The following is a 26,857-nucleotide window of genomic DNA, read 5'->3' on the forward strand; positions in this document are numbered from 1 at the left end:
TTGAAAGCTGAGTTGTCTGCCTTCTGAAAGAAACTGGCTATATTTAGGCTTTAAGGCAACCCTGCTTTGTGTTCTTTGTAAAGTCAGCGACATTCTTTCCATTTTTTCAGTGTAATTAACACAAAAGGAGCCGTAATCTGAGAAGGTAGTAGAGGCTAAGGCAACTGAGAGGCAGGAATGTTCAAGAAAGCGGCAGAAGCAGCTTTCCCAGTCCTGGGCAGCGTGCAGAGACCCCAAGACGCGGCTGTGGCTAGGGCTGAGGCCTGGAGCTCATGGAAACATCTCCTTTTCATCTGATCCCCAGACTGGTGGCAAAATGCTTGATGCTTGGGCTGAATGATTTTCTCCTCCTAACTTCTAGAGGTCTGCAGAGACCTCAGGAAGAAGCCACAGCACCAGTGGGGTTCTGCTGCTGTCGAGTGGGGTTCCTGACCGGCTGGCCAGGGTCATGCCCGCTGCTGACCCTGCCACCTGAGGGCAGGAGAGTGGGGGGAGTGCAGCCTTATGGCTCCCAGGAAACCCTGAATTTCATCAAATGGTGGCTCAATGGAGCTTTTAGGGCAGGGGGACAGGACAACCAGGAGAGCTCAGACTTCTGCGGAACCTCAGTGGAAAGCGGGAGGCTGCCTTCCCCATCTGGGGGCCACGCTCTTTGTGCCTCCGATGGTTTGTTCCCCCTAAAGATAAGGACCCAGGGAAATAGGTAGAGCCCCACTGTAATTACACGTTTTTCTATTTCGGTCTAAACGTGTGTGGGCAAACACAAAAAGATGAAAAGGTAGATCCATGTCTAGATGAAGTAGGCATGTGACGAATTATGTCACATGGGTTGCTTCCCTCAGGGTTTACCAACAGCCGATAGAAATGGGACTAGGGAGGGGGCTCCAGCTGGGAAGGCAGAGGACAGACACCCCAGCCCGGCCGGAATCTGGGGAATGGGAGACGGGCTAGTAACTAACCGAAAGGCTATTTGAAAATGACCACCCACATCGAGTTAGTGGGTAAATAAAGTAAGACCCAGGACGTGGAACTCGTATCTAGAAGCTGTCTCATGTGTGTATGTGTGTACACAGCAGCATTTAGTGAAAGGAAATTTATTGCCTGATTAATCCAGAGCGTTGAACTCTCTAAACTCTTAATTATAGGGGGCTGAATTTGAAGAATTGAATGCAACGGGGGAAAAAAAACTAAAATCTTTCAAATCAGAGCAATTAATCTGAGGAGGTCTTATTAGGACTTCAGCATTCTGTTGATTGCGCCAACTTGGGTTTTATTTTTTTCCCCTGTTGTTACTCTTTTAGTAAGATGTCGGATCAAAATGTCATTTAAATAAGGCACCCTCTAAATGAAAATAGAGGTTAGCTGGCCCTCCCTCCACCATTCCCCATCCTGGGTGAGTTTCCGTCCTCAAGGCCAACTTAGAAGTTCTAAACAAGAGGTTTTGCTATTACCTTAGCCCTCATGAAACATTTTTCCCACAAAAGGAGTTAAAAATATTTTACGTTAATAAGAGTTAATCTTCCTGCTATAGACCCGTGACACTTGTATAGCGTTTTTTTCTTCAAACCCAATTATGATCTCCAATAAGTGGGTCCGTGGGTCTATGTTTGATGTCATTGTGCCCCTAATCCAAAGTGTTTGTCCATCGAGAGTCTCAAGTCAAGGCTGACATGTGTATCGTATTGTTTAGGTTTAAGTTTTAAAGGGAACGGAGTCAAGCACATAGTCTCTTTTTTATTGTTTCCCCCTTTTAAGGTAGATGGTGGCTTTGTTAAAAGTCTACTCCTACCTGCTCTGGGGCTCTTGGGGTTGTGGTAAGGAAGGGAAGGCACGCAGGGCCCTGGAACCCGGGCATCCACAGACATCGGAAAGCTTCCCTCTTACATGGTGTTCACTCATCAGACTCAAGAAAGATCAGTAAAGGGGCAACAAGTCCCGGTTGCCTCCACATTGTGCACCCTTGTTTCAAGTGGATGCTTGAATGGGACCCCACAGCACTGGCCCGAGAAGTTGGGTCCAAACCCATGGGCCAAGGTGCTCCCACATTCCATTTGGATCAGCTGTGCTTTGAATTTGAAACAAACTGTTTTGAAATTAGTTGATGGCAATTAAATAGGGAAATTTCATATGGCATGTAGTTAATTCTTTGACTTCAGATCTGAAATGAAGGTTTCCTAACTTGAACATTGTGTTTAGTTTAGAATGTAAATTTAGAAGTACTTTGTGATTAAAGTTACTAACTAGAGAATAGGACCAAAAAAAAAAATGTCCCAGGTAATCACTATGTTAGATTTTAAGAACTTTATGGTCCTAAGTAATAGGATCTCTTTACCAGGGATGTACTGGGTGTTAATTCTTGGTCTCGTAGTCTGTATAGCACTGGTTTCAGGTCACGTTCTTTGGCCACAATTTTGGTCATTCTACTTAAAGTGCAGAATGTGCTTTGAAAACACCATGGAAGCACTAAATATTGTTAAAATCTTATAGCTGGGGTTTCTGTGTCAGTGGAAACCAATTTATTATTTCCTAGGCTATTAAAATATGATTATATTTTCTCTGGGCTCTTTCCATGACCCCAGCAGACAAAAGGCCAAGAAGAACACCCTTGTCCAAAAACCAAATGACATCATTAAGTGTAACAATGTTTTCAAGATTCCAAGCTGTAGCAAGTCTGTTGCTTCTGAAGGCAGACAAGGCATTCTTACTGAGACAGGAAGATGCAAAACAGCCGAGGGACACATCCATCCACAAATATGTGGATGATGGACAATGAGTCCACAATTCAAACCCGGACATGTGGACTCATTGTCGTAAAATGTCGTGTTGGAAAGACCTGTTGCGAGGCCATCCCTCTGCGTAGTGTGTGTGACACCATCTGTTTTTAGCCAGGTTGTATCATTAGGGGACCTAGTGTTTTAGGTTAAGGGTGTGTTATCCCAACTTGCTGGCTTTGGCAGGAAGCAGGTCACCTGAGCCAGGGACTTGTGCCCTCCCTAGACATTTTATACCCAGGACATTCTGGCCCTCTGCCCCCTTCTGGAGCCTGAAGTTTCCACGACTTACATCTCTCCCTGAGCCAAACGAGAGGCCCCTTCCATTAGAAAACTCTAGTTGAACTGTTCCAAGAATTATGTTAATGGATTTCTGTACTTTCAGAGCGAAAGCCAGGTACTTAAAACGGCAGCGATCTATTAGAATAAATTACTGATTCATAATGAAAAGGTCACGCATGGTGGCCTCCAAATGTGAAAGCCTTTTTTAAAAATTAAAACTTTTAAGGCCTGGGCAGGTCAAATGCTAGACCGAAAACTCTAGACAGTGTCGGCTCACCACGCCAATTAAGTAAAATCTCGTCTTTCAGTTTGTGTCGGGTGAAAACAGAAAGCCCAACAGACCACAAACGAGCTTGTGTTCCAGAGTGCTTGGTGTCATCTGCTTACCTGTAAACCCTTGGTTCCACCTGCTGTCATTATTTACAAAGTAAATGCTTTATTTGTCCGTCAGTGGTCATCACGACATATAGGTGAAAGCCATACGGAGACAAGTGAGATCCTCTGGAGGGTGGCCTGCTAGGTTAGAAGCTGGAACGACTCAAGTCTGACCTTGCTCAATACATTTCCGGGACAATAGTCCTGATTGTGCCTTGCCTGGAATATGTGTCTCTGTGACATGGGACAGCTTCGCCCCTTTCAAAGTTCAGGTGTGATGTTTATCCAAAGGGGGGAGGGGATGGTAACCCACCTCGAGGATTTCCCAATAAGGAGAGGGGCCATTATATCCACGGCAGTAATGTGTAGCTACAGACAGAAGTATCGAGGTGGTACTGGTTACTATTTACCGTGTTCCTCTTAAATACAGTGTGTTTGTGTTTTGCCACATTAGAAGCAGGAAGGAAGATGCTTTTGAACAAATGGAGCTTAACAGAAATTTCTGGCCTGTCCCCCCTCCTTATAAGTCTTCGCCAATTTTTGAGAACGACAATCAGTGAATCAGATTCAACGGAGAAGTTTTTATTTAATATAGAAATATCTAAAACTGGGGCCTTGTCTTCAACTAGTTTCTAATCTAGTGGGTGAGCGATTGTGAGTCATGATCTGTGCAAAGAGCCGGTCACGGAATCCTTGCTCCGAGGGCCACGCTGCCGAGGTGGCTTACGGCCCGGGCCCCCTTTGGGTCAGGGAGCTCACTATTTTTATCCGCTCTGGGTAGGGTAAAAAGTGTCAACCTGGAACAGTAGTTCTTTTGAGCTCTTTTCAAAGGAAGGTGTATTTCTGTGTGGAAGAGAGGCCAGAATCCGGAGTGTGATAAAGGCCTGGCTAGGTTTGTGCAGCGACGGGCCAGCGCCGGAGAATGTTGGAGGCCCTGGGCGAGGCAGAAGCTGCAGGTTGTGACGGTCTGGCCCGCGGCTTCTGCTTCCTGTTCTTCATTACCAGTGTTCTTTCGTGACTTTGAATTGCCCTCTGTTGTCTTTCAGATCCATAAAAAAGAGGCCTTGTAGAACAGGGTTAGAGGTGTACCCGATGGGGCCAAGAAAAATAGTATGTGATATCTCCATCTGTCACAGCGATCCTTACTTTGGGGAAAGGGGACGCCGGTCGTTCTGTTGAATGGTTACCAGTGTCTGTTTTCAAAGAAAACTCAGAACTGTATGAGTTTGCTCCAGGCCTCTGGAAGTATCCAGCGCCTCATACCCCCAGGTGTGACAGGTGTGTTTCTATTTCCAAGGAGGCTTCCTTCCTCTCTCTTCCCTGAGGCTCGGAAGTGTGAGGGACTGGGAAGAAGTCAGATGAGGTCAAAGGTGGGAGAGAGTTTGATCACCTGGGTTCACCCACCAAAGGCAGTCGCCATGTCTTAGCCTGATCACCAGGGCTACGGCAGGGACTCACCTGGGCACAAGGTGGACCGCAGGGACCACGTGTAGTGAATGAATGAATGAATGAACTACACGCAGGCAGATGCCCGGGTGGCAGCACGGGACTCCTCTGGGGTCCTAGAGAAGTGAGCCCCGGCGGAGTTTGAGAAGGTTGGCATCACTGCCCTCCGCCCAGTGCCCTCTTCCACGTCCCAGTGTGGGGCCCCTTCAGAGTTTGGTTTTGTTTTTTAACAACTCTCGGACAAACCGCATGTTCAATAAACTACTTTTCCGTCTGTTCCAGAGGCCTCCGCGGGGCCCAGGCCGGGCCACGGAGAACCAGGACACCCGGACGGGCCACCTCTCCCGCCTGGGAAGACGCGGCGGGCCCCGAGTCCACAGCCTGGGCCGCCGCCGCCGGGCTCTCGCGTCGCCCGCGCGCCGCCCGCCTCCTGCTCCTCGCGGCAGCTGCTGGCTTTGCGCTCGCGTAGCGCCTCTCGCCGCAAGCTCCGAGCCCCTTCGCAGGCGCCGCGATTAATCTGTCTTGCCGACACCTACCTCCACGGGCACGCGCCGCCGGGGAAGGGGGGGGTGGGCGCGGGCCCCGCGTGCGCTACCCGGGAAACTGGAGGTAAGGAGCGCGCGGCGGGGGAAAAGCGCCGCCGTCGCACACTTTGCACGCCGCCCAGGGCTACACCACTCACCGAAAATTGGGAGGCAGGTCTGGGAGGCGGGGTCCGGCGCCCACCGCCTTGGGCGGCCCCGCGCCCCGCGCCGCCGCGCCCCCCGCGCCCCCTACCCACTCCCGCGCCACCCGCACAATGGCCCGCACCCCCTGCGTGCGCGGCGGCCCGTTTGGGCGCGTCCCCGGCGGGCCGATTTTTCGGCTTCCCCTTCGGTTTATAGGGGCCGCCGCTGTGGGTCCGTCCTCTGAAGAGGCTGGGGCGTCATCGGGCTGCTTAGGAGCGCCGTCTTCGGCGGGGACACTCAGTCGCGTCGGCACCGCGGAGCGGGCTGCGTCAGGTGGCTGGCCCGGCGCGGCGCTCGCTCGCTCGCTCGCTGGCTCTCCGGCGCGGGGCTGCGGCGCCGGCGGGAGCGAACCCCTGTCCCGGCGCGGGGCGGCGGCGGCGGCGGCGGCGGCGGCGGCGGCGGGCAGCCGGCAGGCAGGCAGGCACTGCCTTGCGTGTGAGTGCACCTCACTCACATGTAAGTCCGGGTGCACCGTGGCCTCCCGCGGAAGTGCGAGTCGCCCGGCGCGGGCAAGAGCCACCGGGGCCGGGACAGGGCAGGGGCGCCCCGGCGCTGCCGCCCTGCCCCGCGCCTCCCGGGCACCCCCCAATTCTCTCTTTTCTCTTTTCTCCTCTCCATTGGCGTACCCAAGAGCCAAACCGAGGAGCGCCTGAGGGTAACAGCAAACTCGTGCCATCGCGCCTCTGCACTTTTCTTTTTTGAGTTGTTTGACATTTCTCGGTGCTTTTTGGTTTATCGCTGTTGTTGGGTGCTTTTTGGTTTGTTCTCACCCCTTTTTTCGTTTGCTCATCCTTTTTTGGCGCTAACTCTTAGGCAGCCAGCCCAGCAGCCCGAAGCCCGGGCAGCCGCGCTCCGCGGCCCCGGGGCAGCGCAGCGGGGATCGCAGCCGACTCCCCCCGACACGGGGCGCACGGGGTCCGGCCAGGCCGAGGCCGGGGGCAAGCAGGGCGCCCGGGCCAGGCGAGAGCCGGGCACCCCGAAGTGGCCGAGCCACCATGCTGAAGATGGCCATGAAGATCAAAGCCCGAGCGGCGGAGAGCGAGAAGAAGACGGCGGCGGCTGCGGCCGAGGTGGCTGCCGAAGCTGCGGCGGCGGCTGCAGCGCTGGCCGAGCCGAGAGAGCCGCTCGCGCCGCGGAAGAGCGGGGACGCCGAGAAGACCCCGAAGACGGCGCGGGAAGCGCCCCCCGAGAAGTTCCTGACCGAAAAGGAGCGGCGGAAGATGGAGAAGAAGCTGCTGGAGCAGAGAAGAAAAGAAGAGAAGAAGAAGGAGAAGGAGAGGAAGAAGTTGGAGAAGATGCAGAAGAAGAAGAAGAAGGCGCCCGAAGCCCGGGAGGAGGCCCGAGGCCCGGAGGCCGCCGCCGCTGCCGCCGCCGCCGACGACGACGAGGGCGCCGCGGAGGGCGCCGGCGGGGGCGGCGAGGGCGCCGGCGGCGGGGGCACGAGTAGGGCCTGGGCCGCGTGGGACACAGACTCGGGCGACGAGGACGACGCCTACTACACGGCGCCGCGCGTGGGGGGCGTCGTGTGGCGGCCCGGACCGCTGAAGGCTGGCGCGCTGAGCGCCCACCTGCCGCTCGTGGTCTTCCTGGTCTTCTCGGTGCGCAGCCCCTCGTGGGTGCTCAACTTCCTGCTGCAGAAGCGCACGGAGCAGGGCCGCGGCTGCGGCTTCGTGTTCGGGGCGACCTGCTGCTTCCGAGTGTTCCTGGGCTGCGCCTTCTTCTCCTACTTGGGCGGCCGTGCCAAGCGCAGGGGCCGCGGGCGCTCCGGGGCCAGCGGTGCCTTCGGCTCGGGCCATGGCGCCCGGCGCCGGGGGCGCGACGAGCGGCTCATCTAGTCCGCCCCCTGCCCCCCGCCCCCCGCCACCGCCACCACCACCAGACACCACCATCGCTGTGTAGTGTGGATTTTTATTAAGTATTTGTGTGTGTGTTTGGACACATTTTCCTTTTCGGTTGCTCTGTCCTTTGGTTCGTGCTCGCCTCGCTTTTTCCACACTCTCCCTGCTCTCTGGCTCTCTGTGTCTCTCTCTCTTCTTTTCGAAAATTTTCCGAAGTCCGGGCTCGGGCTCGCGCTCCCTCCCCTTCCGCCCACCCCGGCCCCTCGGCGGCGCCCGCGGGAGGGGAGGGGGGGCGCTCGGCCTCGGGGGCCGCAGGGCTACGCGGCCCGGGGGGTGGAGCGTTGGCGTCGTGCGAGGGGTCGTCACTGGCTCGGGGCCGCCCCCTCTCCCCCCGCGGCCGGGCCCGAATGGGGCCCGAGTCAGGGGGGCGAGGGGGCGGCTCCCCGTCCCGTCCCGTCCCGGGCCGGGCGCGGGCGGAGGGACCCCCCCCTACCTTCCCGGGCACCCGGGGGGGGGGGGCGCCTCCCTCCGCCAGCTCCCGCCCTCCCCGCCGCCGCGGCCGCTGCCGCGGCTGCTCCTCATCCCTCCTCCTCCTCCTCCTCCTCCTTCCACCCCCCCTCGCCGCCGCCGCCTCCTCCTCCTCCCCCCGCCTCCCCCCGCCCGCTGCAAAGCTTTGGGTCGGGGCGGCGGCGGGCCCGGGCCGAGGCAATAAGAGCGGCGGCGGCGGCAGCGGCGGCAGCAGCTCCCGCAGCTCCTGCTCTGGTCCGCCTCGGCCCGGCGGCGGCCATCAGCCCCCTCGGCCTCGGCTCGAGGGGCGGGGAGCTCCGCGCTCCCCTCGGTCCGACCGCCAACCTCCCTTCCCCGCGCGCCCCGCGGCCCGCAGTCCGCCCCGCGCGCTCCTCCCCGAGGAGCCGAGCCCGCGCCCGGCCCGCCCGCCCGGCGCTGCCCCGGCCCTCCCGGCCCGCGTGAGGCCGCCCGCGCCCGGCCCCGCCGCCGCCGCAGCCCGGCCGCGCCCCGCGCCCCGCCGCCGCCGCCATGGGCTGCCTCGGAAACAGTAAGACCGAGGACCAGCGCAACGAGGAGAAGGCGCAGCGTGAGGCCAACAAAAAGATCGAGAAGCAGCTGCAGAAGGACAAGCAGGTCTACCGGGCCACGCACCGCCTGCTGCTGCTGGGTAAGGGCGGGGCGGGGGGCGCCGGCCCCGGCCCGGCTCGGGGGCCCCTCGGGGCGCCCCGCAGGCCGCGCGCGCCGAGCCCGCCCCCCGCCCCGGGCGCGCGCTCCCGAGCCCGCCGCCCGCTCGCGGGCTCTGTCTCTGGGGGGCGAGGCCGGAAGGGGGACCCCGGGGCGCAGATTCGGCCGGGCGGGGGCTCAAAATGGGGCGGGGGGCCGCGGCGGCGCGGGCGCGGGGCCCCCTCCCCTGGTCCGCCCGTTCTCTGTCTCTCTCTCTCTCTCTCGCCCTCCCCTTCGCTCTTTTTTCCTCTCTCTGTTTTCCGCGAGGCCTACACGACGCCAGGGGTTTGGGTGCATGTTGGGGAGGGGGAGGGGGAGCCCCACAGGGCTCGGGAGACTGCGACAAAAAGAGGGTTTCGGGGACAGGAAATGGGGTGGCGGGCAGAGGGAGGGGGACCCGCCTCCGTGGGGTGTGTGATTTGTTGGGAGAGGGAGAAGAAAGAGGGTCCAGAGAAGAGGGGGTGACGCGGGGGGGGCGCCGCTGTGGCCAAGGGGACCTCGCCAAGGGGAGGCTTTGGCGGGGGAAGTGGCCGAGGAGAGTGGAGGGGGGGGCGGGTGACATCAGCCCCTCGGAAGGGATCGGAGTGGTAAAGGTGGTGCAGTGAGGGGGAGGGGGCGCGGGCGAGTCGTGGCGCCGGAGTGGGGGGGGGGCGGGGAGGAGGGAGCGCGGCCGCCGCTGGGCGCGACTCGGTGCGTTTCGGGCAGGACACACTGTGTGCGCGGAGCAGACGTGTCCCGGGCCGGGTCGGGCCGTGGAAGGAAGACAAGGAGAATCAAATAAAATAAGACACCCCCACCACCACCACCACCAAAAAAAAAAATGGAGTTAGTACGCTAAGTGCCCAGTGAAGCCAAATGACACGTCATTTTTACAGTATGACCTTTTTATCCCCTTCCAGACATGCAGGCTTTTTGAAAAGCAGAGAGAATTAATTGTAGCACCCCCCCCAACACACACACACCCCACCACCAAACCATTAACACACACACACACACACACACACACACACACATTTTCCTGTTAGTCGGCCACATTGAGAGTGCTTTGTGAAAGAAAAAAAAAAGACATTCACAAATCAGAACTGGAAAATGACATTTGTCTGTAAATGGCTTCTTGGTCTGGAAATGGCGTGGTTTTTTTTTGTTTTGTTTTGTTTAATGTCCTTTTCAAGGTGGGAGGGGGCGTTGAGCGCTTTAAGGAGAAGACTTTTTCCAGGTGGAAGGAGATGAAAAGACGTTAATTAGTTGTTTGTCAAGTGACATTTGGTTGTTTGGTTTTGGGTTTTCTCTTGATTGCGGTTTTTCCTCTTTGGCCAAAAAAAAAAAAAAAAGCGGGGTGGGGGGGAATTGTTAACTATAAGGAGATGGCCTTTCCTCCTTTTTTCTTAAGGGGGGGTGGAGGGATAAAACATAAGCATAAAAGAAATTGTTGAAATGACCAGAAGAATTACACAAGCATTAATTAGTGTGGAAGTTTTCCACTTCCTCAGTAATTTGGCTGAGTTAATTTGTGAATTTGCTAGGTTAAAACCTAGTTCATGGTCACATTTCAACAAAACAGCTTCATTATAAAGAATAAAAATGTAAAAGGCTGAATTTTCTTTGTGGTGGTGTTTGGTTTGCTTTTTTTGGATGGGTCACCTCTTTGTTCTCCTGGGTCCAGATTTATGTAAAGCAGAATATTATTAATTAAGTGGAAATAAGTCTGGTGTTTATGCATTTGCAATTTCAGTAATTAAATGATAGATATGTTGAAGTCTTGCCTAAAACTTGTAAAGGTGGAATTATGCTATGTGAATTATTAATATGCATTTAACTTGATTTCAAAGTATAAGCCTGGAAAAGTCTAGAATCTTTCCTAGGAATGCCATCTTGCTACCTGAATACTAATTTGAAGCAAATGTGATACTAAGGGTGCCTTAAATTTCTCACACCTTTGCTCAGTGATCACAAAGTCTCTATTTAATTGAGACTGTTACTCTGAACACACCTTGCATCCCTATGGGCTCATTTTCCCCAGGTGTCCTCCTCTCTATGGCTACATTTTATCATGATTTATTGATAGCCTCTGGCATGAGGGTCTGAAGCCCCACTCAGTGCCACAGATTTCTGCATTTTTAAATGGTGGTTCTCACTAAATAATGCCCCCCCCCAAGAGGAAACCTAATGATACCCCAAATCCTCTTTATAACTACATCTGAATTTAATGACACAAAATTGAGTAAATTACAGCGCCACAAAAGATCTTGCAGTAGTTTTTCAGCCCAGTGCTCTAATTTCACAAATGTGGAAACTGAGGCACAGATCTGTTTGTGTCTGGGAGAGGTGTGAGACATCTCAACACTTCTGACGAAAGAATGTGGAGATTCTGATTACTGTCGTGTCTTCTCCGCGCGCAGTCTCTGAAAAGTGCCTTTAATATTTTAACTTATCAGAGTTGGGCGCATTAAGATACAGTGTTTGCTTTGAAATCAATGTTTCTGTGGAAACTAATTTTAACTTTTACAGATATTGATTACAGCCTTGTGAAAAGGCAAGAGAAGGAGGAATGCTTTGCTCTCTGGGCAGTAAAAACAAAAGCAATTAATAAAATTAAAAGTGGGGGGGGGAAGGGTAAAAAAAAAAAAACCCAAACAGGTTTGTGTGGGAGGAGGGCAAAAAATTTTTCACACAAAGAATATTTGTTGGAGTGAGTGTACATTTACAAAAAAGAATAAGAAAAAATAGCAGTCCTCCTTCTAGCTGGTTGGAAATGTGATTTTTCCATAAAATATATGTTTACAAATGAAAGGTGATTTAAAATGGAGGCGTGTGTTCCTTCTTACTTTGAGAAGGGCTTGAGGAATTTGAAAATTCAGTAGCTCCCAGGAATATTTTCCCTCCTGATTAAAGTCGTGTCCTTTTAATACTTTTTACAGTTGTTCCTACATGTGATTATGATTGTTCTCAAGCATTACATTTGATATTAAAATGTGTTTTTCGAGAAGATGACATACAATTGATGGGCTCCCACCCCCCCCCCCCCCCCCGCAACATGGTGGTTGTATCCAGAGAGAATTTATCTTTAGGAAAATACCCTTTGCGGGAAAAGAGGACACACGTAACCTTGCGGGTCAGGGTTGATTTTTGAGTAGCCCAAGGGGAGAGAAAGCTACCCGGAAAGAAGCTGCATTGTGAGAATTTGCGGGAGGGAAATGCTGCGTCAGTCCGTGAGCTGAAGGAGACTGCGGTGTCTGGGCATTGTTGTGAATCCTGGGTGTTTTAACCATGAAACCTCCGACAAACAGTGAATTCTGTGGTTGCCTCCGTTGTGTGCGTTTCACCCGCCAATGCTCTATTCCAAGGATTCAGTTTCAGTTTTAACTTCGATTTTCTCCCCCCCCCCCCCCCCAAATGACAAAATTGCGTCATTCCTTCTCTTTGCCCCTTGGCTTCCCCACCCCACAGATTCTAACACAACCCAGAGGTGGGGGGGTGGTCCTGAAAACATGAAACCCTTTCATTCTCGTGCCGGTGCTGGTGAACGCTGCAGGTAGACGGAGTTGGACATGTGTTTTATTTTCTCTGCGTCGAAATGTCAAGGAAAATTGCAAGTGTGTTCTTGTGTGTGTTTCCTGCGTGCTGCTTCTGTGGCAAAGACAGCAGTCCTCTTCCCTGCCCAGAGTGTGTAAAGTACCTCCTTCATAACCTCAGACTTACTTTCATTTTCTAGGTGCCGGAGAATCTGGTAAAAGCACCATTGTGAAGCAAATGAGGATCCTGCATGTTAATGGGTTTAATGGAGAGTAAGTGTCAACTCTGTGCACGAGCACAGGAAAAGTAACACGTTGTATACTAATCTTTAGGAAGTTTAGGTAGATTTTGGGGGCTGGGCAGCTGATTTCCACTTAATTTTTTCAGCCTACATACTAGAAAATCCAGGGAAGAGCTCTTTGAGAATTCCGCCCCCCCCCCTTTTCATCTTTGGTGCAGCAATAAATAAGAATAGTTAATAATAAAGCACGGGTATTATACCCCCCCCCCCCGCCGCCATTCCCCCCTATACACACCAGGAGAATAGCACCTGGTTGGCCCCATGACAGGTCTGCCGCAGACCTGCCCGCAGATTTTGGTGCGGTGGGTCTCCAGCATGGCTGACACCTGCCGAGGCCACCCCCTTCACAGGCAACCTGACCGCTGCAGGGAAGCCCCCCCCATCCCCAGACGTCAGCGCAATGCACCAATGCAGAATGTTTGAAACTGTTAGGGGGAAAACACTGTTTTAGTCATGTTCTCACGGAAAACAAAGTTGGAAAGGGGCAGCAGCCCCTGTTAATTCCTCATGCCCTCACCACCACTACCCCCTTTGGAATTAATATTATGGGCAAATCATGATTTCCCTTTCTAAAAATCAGTAGTCTTGCCTAAAGAAAAAGGAGGCATTTAAGTGATGGAGACTGGGAGTTAGGTACTTCCGGCCGGGTCAAGGGGCATTTTTGCCTTTGAAAAGTCCTTGCAGGCATCTTGGTTTAGGACAAGGTGACGATACCGCATTGAGAATAAAGATTAAAAGAGCGCGCGCGTCCTAGGGATGGAAGAGAAATGTGGGGTCCTGCGTGCCATGAAGAATGCAAATAGAGGGCAGCGTTGAATATAATCAGGGCATTTGCTTTTCTCCCCAGACCCCAAATGCACCCCCCCCCACCCACTCATGAAACAGAAAACGGCTAAATCTACCAGCCTCAGCTTTCTCTGGGGTGATGGCCGTTCACCACACTGGATTGTAAACACCTGAAGGCACTAGTTAACAGTTACTAGCTGGTTAGCAATCCCATTCCCTTCCCTAAACCTGGATTCAGCTGAAAACTTGCTTCTCCTGTTGCATCCCCTTCCCTTTCCAAGGGGTACATGGAGTCAAGGCCGCATAGCCTCAGTTATGCACCAGAACCCCACAAAACAAACCAGTAAAGAGCCATTTATAGATGCCTACTATGCACCAAGCCCTGGGGACACAAAGATGAATTTTATCACCTTGCAGAGGTAAAAGGACTGCACTTGAAGGGAGCTCTTTATGGAACATTCTAGAATTTCTTTCGTCATAATCAGGGCTGAGGATGATGTCATGCGTACAAATAAATGGGTGTTTTGGTTTAGGATGCTTTAAGCACAAATTCAGAAGGATGGGCTATTTTACCAGTTTTATGAGTGAATTATCCATACACGCACATACAGTGCGGCTAATTAACTACTCACTTTCACTTGTCACAAAGCAATTCTGAAATTCTTAATTCCTGACACACCCCTCAATAAAACTGTATTCCCAGAGATTGCCAGCAGTTGATAAACAAAAAGCCAGAAACTGACTTTTAGCTATGTGAATTTGTAATTTGTAATTTAAAGACGAATCTTGCATAATTATTCCCCCCATAACTTGCTGGGTGGGGAGTGCTTCATGAGTCTAGTTAAGCAAAAATAATTTGACCATGTACCCTCTAGATAAATATTTTGATTAAAACTGGACATGGTGAGCATTTTTAAAAGGATGCGGCCGCCGCTGTTTACCTTAGCTCGAGTCTAGCAGAAGGTAGGACAGCCTTGGAGCAATTTACTTAAGGTTTTATCACTCTCCAGACGGCCCTACAGTTTTTTAATTTTTAGAGAAAGGATTCTCCTCCCTTGGCCAGCCGGTCTGTAATGCACACGAGGCATTTAAACCAGAACTTCTCTTTTCTATTTTCTTTTTAAAAAGAGGAAGCGACATTCCCAGTTCGCCTGCCTCGTAGAGGAAGCCATAGGTAATCTCTCAGGGTGTTAAATTTAGCCTGTGGAAGTGACATACAGGGGAATTCGGGTGAGTCTAGAAACCTTATTTTTGTCTCCTTCAAGTGAGCCTCCTTTTTTCTTTTTCCTCAGTGCGGTATTGCAACAAAAGTGGTCACCGTCTTCACTAGGAATGCCCTGTGAAGGCACAACGGTGACTTCCGTCCACTAAAGGGTGTTCTGCGTGGTGCAAGGCCTTTTCCTCCACTCCCGTAAACGTGCGCTTTGTCGGGGCTGGGCTGAGCTGTTCAATGTGCCTTAACTGTCCGCAGACTGCCGTGCCAATTACATTTTTAGAGGGAGGTGTAATATTAATCTGACCTTGAGAACTACAGAGGTCAAGTGCCGATGTTCCTAACTCAGAGCTAACTTCCTTACCTTTAGTATTAGGAGAAAAAAGTGCCATTAATATTGGTGGAGCTAATAAGCTAATCAATTACCAAACCCCCGTAGAACGCTTAGCCGTCCTGCCCTTCCCACTTCCAAGGAGGAATTCCTGCCATTTAGGGAGATTGGGTTTTGAGTAGGGTTTGTTTTTTTTTTTTTTCCTTTTTTTTTTTCTTCCCCCGCCCCCCCTCCCACGCTGCCTCACGGTGCACACAGTTTTAATTGATGACATTTATCGGGAACAGTTACATACAAATAAAACACACTTCATACGTCGTTTCCCAGACCGCAAGCAGGGAGGACATTAGTCCTGCACCAGGAAATCACGGGCAAAAATCACCCGTGTCATGGGCCTTTGTGTGTTCAGGTACAACGTGGTAAAGATTGAGATCTGGGAGAACCCGGGAGCCTTACGCGCTGCTATATTCTCCAAAGAATTGTGAGATAAATCACGGCTTTATCTCCCTAATGCATGTACATTTAGTGAAAGCACAAGAAAATAATTATCCGTCCCTTCTGTATACCCGGCGGGAGAGTCTCCAGAGGGCTCGGCTAATTCCGTGGCGGAGGTGTGGCGCTCCCTCCACGGCCTGCCGTCTCCGTAGACCTTCCAGCTTAGCCAGAAAGGCGACCAGGACGGAACGGGAGGATGGCGGCCGTGTGTCGAGGAATGTAGAGAGGCTTGTGGGGTTTTGGGGAAATTGCGGTGCCTTGCAGATTAGGTGAGCTTTCAATCTCTCTTTAAAAGGGGCGGCGAAGAGGACCCGCAGGCTGCAAGGAGCAACAGCGATGGGTAGGCACATTCAAAAACAGAAAAACTTTTTAACAAACAAACAGACATGAATCAGATCATACTGGGAAACTGAGGGCCGAGCCCCCGGGGAGGAGGCAGAACTCATTTCAGGGCCATCAGCCATCTTGCTATCCGTTTGCACGGGACCCCTCAGCAGTCTCAACATTTTTGAGCAAGTGAAGTGCGAAACATAATTTTTGGGATCCTTTAAACGTTAACTAAATCCAGCTGGGAAAAGTTACAGACGTCAGCTTCAGAGGATCCGTGGATTTTGAGTATTGATTTCTCCCCCCGCCCCCCAATATGGTTTCTGTTTTCCCCACCCTCTACCCCTAACCCAGCTGTCCATTCGAATTGGCAACTTGTTTTTCAAATTATCTGCTAAATTCCCCTCCACCCAGTGCTTGGTCTGATTTTAAAATTTCAGACTTTGGTGGGGGGGGGGGGATCTTTTCCTGTTATCAAAATACATGGTGCTGCAGTCTGTAACTTGGAGAAGGAGAAAAAAAAAAAAGAAGTGCCTCAGCACCTTGCAGGAGGTCATTGTTACGAATGATCTCCAAGCCTCTGATCTTTTTCAGATTTTTAAGTGTATTTTAATCGGAGGCGTATCGTATTAGCTAGTGGATTGGAAGTCCACGATGGCATCCGCTTTTTTTCCCCCATTCATTGTCAGTTTTGTTTTTCCCCACTTCCTACATCCCGCTCCCCATTACACGCTGACGCGCACACGCATGCCAGGTAGCCACGGGAGGCCCGCTTGCACATCAGCATGCAGCCACGGAGCCGCTGTTCCCATGAGAACACGCAGAGCCGACTGACCTAGCCTAGGGCATCTCAAAGAAGTAGCTTCGGGGGCGGGGCGGGGTGGGGCAAAGGATCCTGGGGTCGGGGGACAAAGTAACTTACCCATGTTTGTTCATCTGTTTCTTTTAGAATATATTATCCCTAGATGATGGCTACAGTTTCTCATCTTCCCGGCTATGTCCTATCACACTTTGCATGCTGGAATTGCCTGGTCTTAGGAACTTCTAATAAGAATACTATTCTGTTGTGGGGGGGAGGGGGAGGGGGCCCCACTACCTAACCTCAAAAGATAAAAAATACCAAAAAAAAAATACAAAAAATTGCAAAAAAAAAACCACAAAAAAATGTGGAATGAAATCCTTAATTGACAAAAATGTAGTTTACTAGTAGTCCAAAAAAGGCATCTCCATAGAAGTGACTGACAGTTTACTGTACCAGAAGTTGGCCTTTGAGAACTATGACACACCCCACCGAACCACCGCCTGTGTACTAGAAGCTGTGCTAGACCCTTGAACCCTACTAATACCTTGCCTGCACTTCTCTCTGTGACTCTGTTCTGCAAGTAAATAGAAGAATTAACATGTGATAAATAAAATTTCTCTGCATGTCTCAGCAACCCCGGTATCTTGCGTCTGTCTTCTGTCTTCCTTCTTTTGTCTGTCTTTCCCACAAAAGCACAAAGATAAGGTATAGGACGGAAAGAGACCCTCAGTACAACGCAGCCCCCCCCACCACCACCACGTAGGCAGCTGATTGGGGGGGGAGGGGAGGGGCTCTTAAAATCCAGACTCGGACCACGGGCTTTATTTACTTGGGGGAGAGGGGGAAGGGGGCAGTATGCTAAAAGCACTTTTAGCCCGAGCCCCGATATTTTAGTCAGCCCAGATTGTAGTAGTTGGTACATAATTTGGCTTTGTTAAGTAGTTGAGAGACATCCGAGGGATTTTCTCTGAATTTCACAATCAACGTTAAATTCATTAAGCGATAGTAAAAATGATGATAAACTTGCCAGCCCCAGTATAATATCTCCATCTACATAGTAATTGCTTCAATGGAAGAATTTTATGTTTTAGTATTACACACCCGAATTAGATTTTAGATTTCTATTTTAGCTGTTTTATACTTGATATACTCCCACACCTATTCACATACGTAGATGAATACTGAACACGTTCTCAAAATATCCGTATTTAAGACTGGAAGTTTTCCAATTATCATACTACTACTTAGACCAAAATATCAAACTGAATGAAAGAACCTAGTTTCTGGAAGTTCTTTCCTCTTGCTGTACGTACCTTTGGGTATTTAATACCCCGACATCTCTAATTTTAACTACCGTAGGACCTTGAAACTGAAGGTTAATGGCTCTCATTACCATGGAAATGGAGCCTGTTTTTAATGAATGGGAATGGATTTGTCCGGTGGGGTTTTAGGTAGATTTGAGTCCAGGAGTGAACGTTAGGGGCAAACACACGTCCTTTACAAAAGTCCTTTACAAACTTGCTCCTGTCTCACTCAGGAACGGATTGGGACTCCAGCCCCGACTCTGGACATGGTTCCTAATTTCAGAAATGAGCCTCAGTGGTGCACGTACAGTGTAGAAAAGTCCCACAGAAGGGTCAGGACTCTCTTGGTCCCTTTGCAGCGGAGGGTGGCTGCACAGAGAGCCGGACTTCTGCCTCTCCGGGGCGCAGGTGCCGCCTGTGGTTGCAGGACCGCTTGCCGTCACGTCTGTTGAAGTTCTCCTGACTTCTGGCACTTGGAAGGGGTTCCCGGTGCCACAAACTCCCCCCCAGCCCCTCCCCCTCACATACCCCAAAACCCACCGCCCCTCCCCCACTGGGAATACTCCTGAACTAGCTTTTTACTCTGGTAGGAAGAACAGTCTAGTTTCTGTGAGGCCGGTTCCCCAGAAGGAAGGCTGCCTCTTGGTTAGGGATGCAGTGCAGTGGGGGGCAGGGCGCGCTCCTAACATCAGGCAGATCTTTTGATGAGACTGAACCAGGCAGGAAGCATTAGCTGCCACAATTCCCGGGAAAACTCAGGCCCGGGATGGGGGGGGGGGCAGGCTGTTGGCAGGCGAGCACGTGACCCCTGCACCCCGCTCTCTCCCTTCCACTAACCTCTCTGCTGTCCTGTGCCGGCTACTAACATCCCCTTCTCTGTGTTTCCCCTGCCCCTGAGGGGTCACCAGCTTGATCGCTACCTCCCCCCATTCCAGGACTCTTGGTGAATCAACCAAGTGAAAGCTTCAAAAATTAGGAATCTCGAGATTGCCTTTAAAAATCCTACATAGCAAGAAAAAGATGGGCTCTGTCCCTTCTGCCTCCATGACTCACTTTTCCTCTCAGCCTTAAGTTTCCTCTGTGAGGGGGCGGCACCCTGTTTCCACGTGACACGGCCGTCCTGTCCCGGGACCGAAAGCACAGTAGGTGTGTCCTGCACCCGGCCTCCACTCCCCCCACCCAAAACCACAGGGTTGAGGCAATAGGTGTGATAAGGTTTACCCCAAGCAAGAGGTCTTTTTCATCCCCTGAAGACACAAACTCTAGAATCTTCTCTGGTCGTGTCTCTAATGAACGACAGCTGCTGAAAGACACCTGCAGCCCTGGGATTGATGTCGGTTATTGATTATTGATAGGATCGATATCCATTATCGATGGGATCCGAGCAAGCATTCCATCTGCGCCCCCCGCCCCCGCCCCCACCAGAAGGTGTGGTCATTACTTGTGGCCCCAGTGACTCCGAATAAAGATCCTGTATGACTTGGGTTCGAGTCATAATTAAAAGGCAGCTAAACTTCGGACTTCTACCTAACAGGTGCCCCTCTCGCGGCCTCCAGCACACAAGTCCCAGCTCATAAAGACTCCCGGGGGCATAATCTTACTTCATCCCTGTTCACGTTGAGGGATCGCTGTATAGTGACATCACCTAGAAACGTCATTGCTGCTAGCTGAGTGGCTGACACCGTGACTTAATAAAAATGGCCTCAAAGCCTTAAAACGTGTCTTAACACCACTGCATCCACTGGTCCTCTGTATACCAACCCAGTAAGCCCCAAGTGGAACCATGGGATTTTTTTCTCCTCCCAATATGATTGACCTAATACCCCCCACGCCCCCCCACCCACACACACACACTTACTGATAAGGGCCAGTAAAAACCTTTTAGGAAGCGTTGACGTGCAGTGGGACCTTCACGAAATAGAACAGCCGTGAAGTAGGTCTGACTTCTGGTACAGTAGACATGGTCCTTACCTTGATGCCAGTTCGTGATCGGCCCCAATCGGGCGTGTCCTGAGACACGTCTGGGAGGTCATGATTTGAAACCGCCCTCATTCAGGAGCCTCCAGTCCGCAGGGATTCGAACCCACCGCTCTTGCAAGAACAGAATACTATGCTTTTAGTTGGACTGTCTTGACGAAAGCGACCCTGTCGGTCAGTGTGATGCCATATGATCTCTCTCTTTTCAATCCCACTGTAGTGAGAAGGCGACCAAAGTGCAGGACATCAAAAACAACCTGAAGGAGGCGATCGAAGTACGTGTTCGGGTCCTTTGTCTCTTCTCTCAGCCCCCACCTCAGGCAGTGCTGTCCCCTGACTGCTTTGCTCACTCGTTTTCAGACCATCGTGGCCGCCATGAGCAACCTCGTACCCCCCGTGGAGCTGGCCAACCCTGAGAACCAGTTCAGAGTGGACTATATTCTGAGCGTGATGAACGTGCCTGACTTTGATTTCCCTCCTGTAAGCTAAGCTCTTGGGTTGTCCTTACCACCCCACCCTCTACCCCCCACCCCCCCACCCTGGCCCCCAGATGAGTTCTGGCCACTGGTCACCTGTCAAGCCACACTTTGAGAAAAGGTGAATTCCACGAGGGTCCTTAACGTGCCAAACCCAAACCTTAATAATCAGTAGGGTTTCTGCTCAAGATGGGTCAGCGAGCTTGGATCACCCTTGTCCGCTGTGGCTCCCCCATCCCCCCACGTGAACACCCCACTTGAATCCTTGCCTTAGTAGACTGTGAATCTCTATGAGGAAAAATGGCACGAGTTGCGTCGCAGCCTTAATGATCCCCTCGTCCCCGTCTTGTGGCCGACCCAAGTTAAAAGAAAGGACTTTCACCTAAATTACAATGTGGAGATTTTCTTCTGGGCGTCCTCGTTGGCGTGCGGGACCCTGTTTACAAAGATTCTCTGTCCCATAAAGAACTATTTTTAGGTGACATAAAACTGCCCATTTCCAAACGTATATATGTTGACCCCTTTGTAGGGGAAGAGTGGTTTCTGAGAGAGGAACGGGAAACAAGATGGAAGGATGCACGAGTTTATAAGGCCCAGAAGGAAAAGACTTGTCTACAGTTAGAACAATGAGTTATTGTGGCCTTTTGTCAGGCTTTCCTGGGAATTCGTGTTTGTGTCTTAAGTGGGCTTGGCTGCAAACTTCTGCTAGCAGGGAAGCAGTATTAATAAGTAGGGCTAGGTGAATTTTGTTTAAGCATTTGTTTGAAAAAAAATTCAAGCCATCAGCATGATACACATAAGGCATCTTTCTGATCAAAGGGAAAATGGCAGCGCGTTGAAAATGCACCAAAAGTAACCTTCTATTAGTCGAGCAGATAGCTGAGCATTGTGTCCCTACCTACTTGTAATCCTTCTCTTGCTGAATTCACATCTGAAGAAAAACCGTCTTTCCTCGTAAGGGAAGGTTGCCCCCATGTAATTAAAAATGTTTGTATATTCAGATGAGACGTGACTTACAACCTACTGCAGTTTAGGACAACAGAGGATCTCAGCTCCTCTGTTTCTCCTTACTACGACCCTTCCCAGGCACTGACAAGGCCCGATTCGCCAGCGATTCCTAACCATCATATTTTTTGGGTAAAATTCAAATTTTCCTGGAAGGGAAATTTCCTCCCAGCACATCTTACAAATGAAATAACCGTGTTTTCACAACACTGAATCATTCCTTGGCGTATTCTAATGCAGATTAATGTATATCTATCCCCGAAAAGCCATTGTGTGGAGAAACAAAATGATTCAGTAGTTCACTCTGTCCTGGCCATCCAGTACCACCCCCCCCCCCCCACAGTCCCCCACCAAAAAAAAAAAAAAAAAAAAAAAAAAACCCAAAACAGAAAACATAGGAGGAACACTACCCAAGACCGGTTAATTCACAATAAGAGAACAGCAGGAATTAATTACTTTGGCTTTTAATTACGTTTCACAAATTGGATGAAAGTTCTTTTGAGCACAGAGTCATTCGTTTGGCTCGCACGTGGGAGTCCCACTTGCGCTGGTCACAGCTAACTGTGGTGTCTGGGTTGTAGGGACAGCGTGGCTGCTTGGGCTCAAGCTCACCTGTGTTCTCTCCCGTGGTCACTTGCAGGAGTTCTATGAGCATGCCAAGGCTCTGTGGGAGGATGAAGGAGTGCGTGCCTGCTACGAGCGCTCCAACGAGTACCAGCTCATCGACTGTGCCCAGTAGTAAGTAACCTCCCCGCACCCCAGCCTCACACAGCACAGGCACCAACGGAGAAGACACTAGAAATCTCCACTCGAGCTCGAGGGGTTCCGCTCATAGTCCCATCTGCACTTAGAAAGTTCTGGTCTGATTCATTTGCTTTAGAAAGCCCTTAATTGCACTTTTTAGTGCAGTGACATTATTTTATATAAACAATTAATGCCTGTTAGAGCCAAATGATAATTACTTGCAGTAAAGTGATGTGCATAATTAATTAGCTTGAGGGAAATTAATTGCATTGACCTCCAAGCTTTTAGGAAGATGGGGCAGCTCTCAAGCTTTGAATAATGTGAAAATATTTTAATTTATTGCTGTCATTTAAAAACCTTACCGAAATGGCCAGCACAACCATACCCCGCCCTCTCCTTGGTAGCTGAGAATTACCTTGGCATTTCTGCCATCAGGTAGGTGAGTGACTACACTAGGTGCCAGGTTCCTCAGTGCTCTTCTTCTCCGGGTACGTTTTGTTGAGTTCCATGTCCTTCCTCTGTTCACCCGGCTATAAGTCAAGGATGCTTCCCCTCGTGGGGAGCCCACAGCATACTACAAGCTCCAGCCCCTGCACCTGCTGGAGTCAAAGACAGGCTGGTCAGAGCCCTAGAGAAATGGTTTCTGAAGGCAGCCTTGGTTTACCTGCTGAGTGGTCTCAGCGAAAACGCAGATGTCTTGTGACTTGGTGGTTGGGGGCGGGGGGAGGTGATAGATGTTTGCGACATTCCAGCTTTCCTTCTGGAGGTCGCTGAAACTCAGAAACAACTTTGCTATAGAAAATATCAAGTCTTCAGGACTGGGGCTCCTGGCTGGCTAAAAAGCTACAGTTGGGTGGCTCGGGAGCCCCAAACCGGCAGGATTTATTATGAATACCTTGGAATAAATGGGAGGGAGAGGTAACAGCAAACAAACAGCGAGTTCCCCCCACTCCTGTTCTCTGCGAATGGAGGGGTCCGGGCACCTGTCCTTACCCACTCTGGGTAGGAAGCCTGCAGGGCACCGCACACGCCAGGGTCTGCATTTTCCCAAGGAGCAGAAAAACACCCCCCACCCCCACTCCCCCACCCCCCCGCCAAGCCCTGTGACCCCAACCCTCTCCCACTTCTGCAGCAAAGTCCCTGATTTTCTCAAAAGTTTGAACGAAAAGCTGGAAGTGCTAATTATAGTAACTCAAAACAAATGGAAATCCTGGAATTGTTTGCGTTTTGTATCTTGGACCCAAGTCAGAAGTACAGGTACAGATTAGGAGGGCTGCGCCCCTCCCCGCTGGCAGCGGGGGAGGGGGCGGGTGGGACAATGTCATGAACCGTGATTTAGCAGGTCTCTGGGGTTGGTTCTTGTTTTTGTTTTTCGTTGTTGTTTTTTTAATTGCACACCATTTGTAAGTTGCTCCTGCAACTTTAGCTGCCAATGGCAGCCTTTGCACAGTTCATGGAAAGTTTTAAGGAAACTGGTTGGGGGTGGGGGCAAGAACACAGTTTACAACTTTTTAAAATGGCCTCTCCTGAGGGCGGCCCCGCCCCGCGCACCCCCTAGTGCGCTTCCGCCGGCCTTGATGGTAAAGTTGCCATACTGGTGTCTTGCCCATTTCTTACGCTGCCTATTTTTATTTGTGGAGCCGGGTTTGGCTGGCCCGGCTCCAGATGTCTCTCTCACAAGATTTGGTGCGGCTGGTCTATTTATAGAACTGTGGTTCTGTTGCCATGGCAACGCGCTGGCGGCCAGGGCGGTTGGGGAGCTATTTCTGGCCGGGTGCTGTAATGTGGGACTGATTGGGCAAGTTAGTGTATCCTCTAAGCCAGACTAACTCTCCAAACTGGTCAAAGGGGGGGGGGGGCTTCAGAATTTCTTCAAAGTAGACTCTGCTCCCTTTGTGATTTTTCTTTTCAGTTTTCAAATACTTCCAAGCCCCTGCCCCTTCCTCCCCCTGCCCCAGGAACACCCCCCTCAGTTTTAATATGCATTTTCCATATTAATTAAATGACCCCAGTCTTTCCAAAGTTCTTTTTCCCAATGGTGTGTCCAGCCCAGCATCCTCAGCGGGGTCCTCCTTGCTTTGGGAAGGTCATGGCCCGCTCTTGATGGAGCCTTCCACATGTGGAGGATGGTGTCTCAGGCCCCGGAGCCCCGCCTCGTGCAGGATCCCAGCCATAGGAGGATCCATAATCTGCCTGGCTGTGGGATTCTTTTAAAAAACTCAAAGCCTCCTATCTGGAGGGTTCTATTTCATGGACCAAACAGAACGGAAGGGAACTTTGTGTTTGTTTCCTGTTCGGTGTGGTTAGGCCAGAAAGGGCCCCTTTGTGTTAACCTCTTTTGTTCTCTTTTAATAAGTGAGATTCTTAAAAAGTAGGAGGAAGGGATACCCATCCTGAGTAATTCAAACAATCTCATTTTCACGAGTCCCTTGAGGGGAAAATCTTTGCTGCTTTTAAGTGTGCCGTTTTACTTCAAAAAAAAAAAAAAAAAAGGAAAGGAAAGAAAAAGGAATGGGGTGTAAATATACAGTTTTTAAATCACTTGTCATTTTAGTCAAAGGCACACAACTTAAAAATGTTAAATTTTTAATGAGTCACTTTCAGATGACAGGATCAGGTAGGCCTGGTTTGGGGGGGCCTCTGTGGCTGCACAGAACTGAGTCCAGAGCCGCCCCCCACCCCCTTTAGACCTGCGCTGTACCTGTACGCCAGGGGCCTCGAGAGTCCATGCCTGCTTCCTGGTTCCTGGGTCTACTGGCCCGCCAAACACGCTCACCGTAAATGCTGCTCACACTAACCTTTCTAGGGCTTAGGCACTGAGTCTTAAATGTAACCAACACGGGCAGAACTTGCGCTGACTGAATGCCATATAACTTTGACACTGTCATTTCCATCGAGCTCAGCTTTGTAGCGAGACAGGAGTCAGGGGCAAATCAGCCTGAGCTCTTTGAACACCTGTGTGTGTGTGTTTCGTTCCTCCCAGCTTCCTGGACAAGATTGATGTCATCAAGCAGGCTGACTATGTGCCCAGTGATCAGGTACGCGAACGTTCTCACAGTCAGAGTGCTCGCGGCCCCCTTTCCAAGCCACTCAAGACTTTTGCTTCCAGTGGGTTTGGGTGAGAGCCATTGATTGACTTAGATCTCGTTTTAGGATCTGCTTCGCTGCCGTGTCCTGACTTCTGGAATCTTTGAGACCAAGTTCCAGGTGGACAAAGTCAACTTCCAGTAAGTGAACGGTGCCCTTCTTAAGATAGAGATTGGTATCCTTCAGTTTCCACCGGCAGAGTGCGGTGGAGGGGTTAGCCGCTGGGAGTGACTGGTGTCCTCTGTCTCCCGCAGCATGTTTGACGTGGGCGGCCAGCGCGACGAGCGCCGCAAATGGATCCAGTGCTTCAATGGTACGGAAGCCGTGGCCTTCTCTTCTCTGTAAGGACGTTTTGCTCTGACTCGTTGAGGGCCATGTGCACCTCTGACATGCATTGCTTTTGCTTCCTCCTGCCGCAGATGTGACTGCCATTATCTTCGTGGTGGCCAGCAGCAGCTACAACATGGTCATTCGGGAGGACAACCAGACCAACCGCCTGCAGGAGGCCCTGAACCTCTTCAAAAGCATCTGGAACAACAGGTCGGTGGGGCATCCCCCTGGCTTCCTGCCAGTCTCCCCCCCCACACACACCCCCCACCTCCCACCTCCCCAGGGGTCCTGGGACTGATCCGAGACCCTGTACTTATGCTCTTCTTGAAAAGAGCCTTTGCAAGGACATGAGACCCCTTGCAGAAAGAATGCCTTCTCTTCTGGACACTCACCCCGCCTCCCTCTCTGTTAGATGGCTGCGCACCATCTCTGTGATTCTGTTCCTCAACAAGCAAGACCTGCTCGCGGAGAAAGTCCTTGCTGGAAAATCGAAGATTGAGGACTACTTTCCAGAATTTGCTCGCTACACTACTCCTGAGGACGGTACGTGAGGCCTTCTGCCCTGGCACGGCCCGTTTCCGTTCTTTCACTCACTGGGCCCGTACACTCACGACCGTGCCACAGGCCTCCATTCCGGGAGGTTCTTCGTGTGGGGGAAGTTCAGCAGCCCCAAATGAACAGCCTCTCAGAATGGAGATCGCCCTTCCTCCGGCCAGCAGGCAGGGAAGCAAGAACTCACTTCTGTGCCGCAGCTACGGGAAGGGGCCCAGCTACCTCTCTAGCTCTGCTCTTAACCTTTGAATGACCTCACCAAATATTTCTGTTCCTCGTAGCTACTCCCGAGCCCGGAGAGGACCCACGCGTGACCCGGGCCAAGTACTTCATCCGTGACGAATTTCTGGTGAGTAGAGACCATCCTCCGGCCTCTCTTGGCTGGTTCTTTTTCTCTTGAGCATTTGGGGATTCACCTCTTCACTGCCTCCACGTCACTGCCCGGGAGCCAGTGAGAATTTTAGCCTGGACTTACCTCAGGAGCCGGAGCACCCGTCCTTGGCGGCCCCCGCCGAGGATGCTGACTCCGTTTCCTCGTGTCGGTCCCACAGAGAATCAGCACAGCCAGTGGAGACGGGCGCCACTACTGCTACCCCCACTTCACTTGCGCCGTGGACACCGAGAACATCCGCCGTGTGTTCAATGACTGCCGTGACATCATTCAGCGCATGCACCTCCGCCAGTACGAGCTGCTCTAAGAAGGGAACGCCCAAATTTAATTAAAGCCTTAAGCACAATTAATTAAGAGTGAAACGTAATTGTACACGCAGTTGATCACCCACCATAGGGCATGATTAACAACGCAACCTTTCCTTTTCCCCCCAAGTGATTTTGCGAAACCCCCTTTTCCCTTCCGCTTGCTTAAATATTCCAAATTTAGAAAGCTTAAGGCGGCCTACAGAGAAAAAGAAAAAGAAAAAAAGGCCACAAAAGTTCCCTCTCTC

The 26,857-nt window shown here is 51.4% G+C and overlaps 1 protein-coding gene across 1 annotated transcript in view; it reads left to right on the forward strand.

Annotated features, from left to right (window-relative positions):
• Positions 1-26,857, forward strand: part of LOC123926443 (guanine nucleotide-binding protein G(s) subunit alpha isoforms XLas-like) — a 53,965-nt gene extending 27,108 nt beyond the window's left edge. The window contains 12 exon segments of the mRNA XM_045980309.1: positions 12,383-12,455; positions 15,605-15,649; positions 19,940-19,994; positions 20,080-20,199; positions 21,841-21,938; positions 24,928-24,982; positions 25,098-25,171; positions 25,286-25,344; positions 25,451-25,571; positions 25,774-25,904; positions 26,195-26,262; positions 26,465-26,857. Of these exon segments, the coding sequence (XP_045836265.1) occupies positions 12,383-12,455; positions 15,605-15,649; positions 19,940-19,994; positions 20,080-20,199; positions 21,841-21,938; positions 24,928-24,982; positions 25,098-25,171; positions 25,286-25,344; positions 25,451-25,571; positions 25,774-25,904; positions 26,195-26,262; positions 26,465-26,611 (1,046 nt within the window). The 3' untranslated portion in view covers positions 26,612-26,857.

The sequence above is a fragment of the Meles meles genome, chromosome 16, assembly GCF_922984935.1.
Source record: "Meles meles chromosome 16, mMelMel3.1 paternal haplotype, whole genome shotgun sequence".
Classification (NCBI taxonomy): Eukaryota; Metazoa; Chordata; class Mammalia; order Carnivora; family Mustelidae; genus Meles; species Meles meles.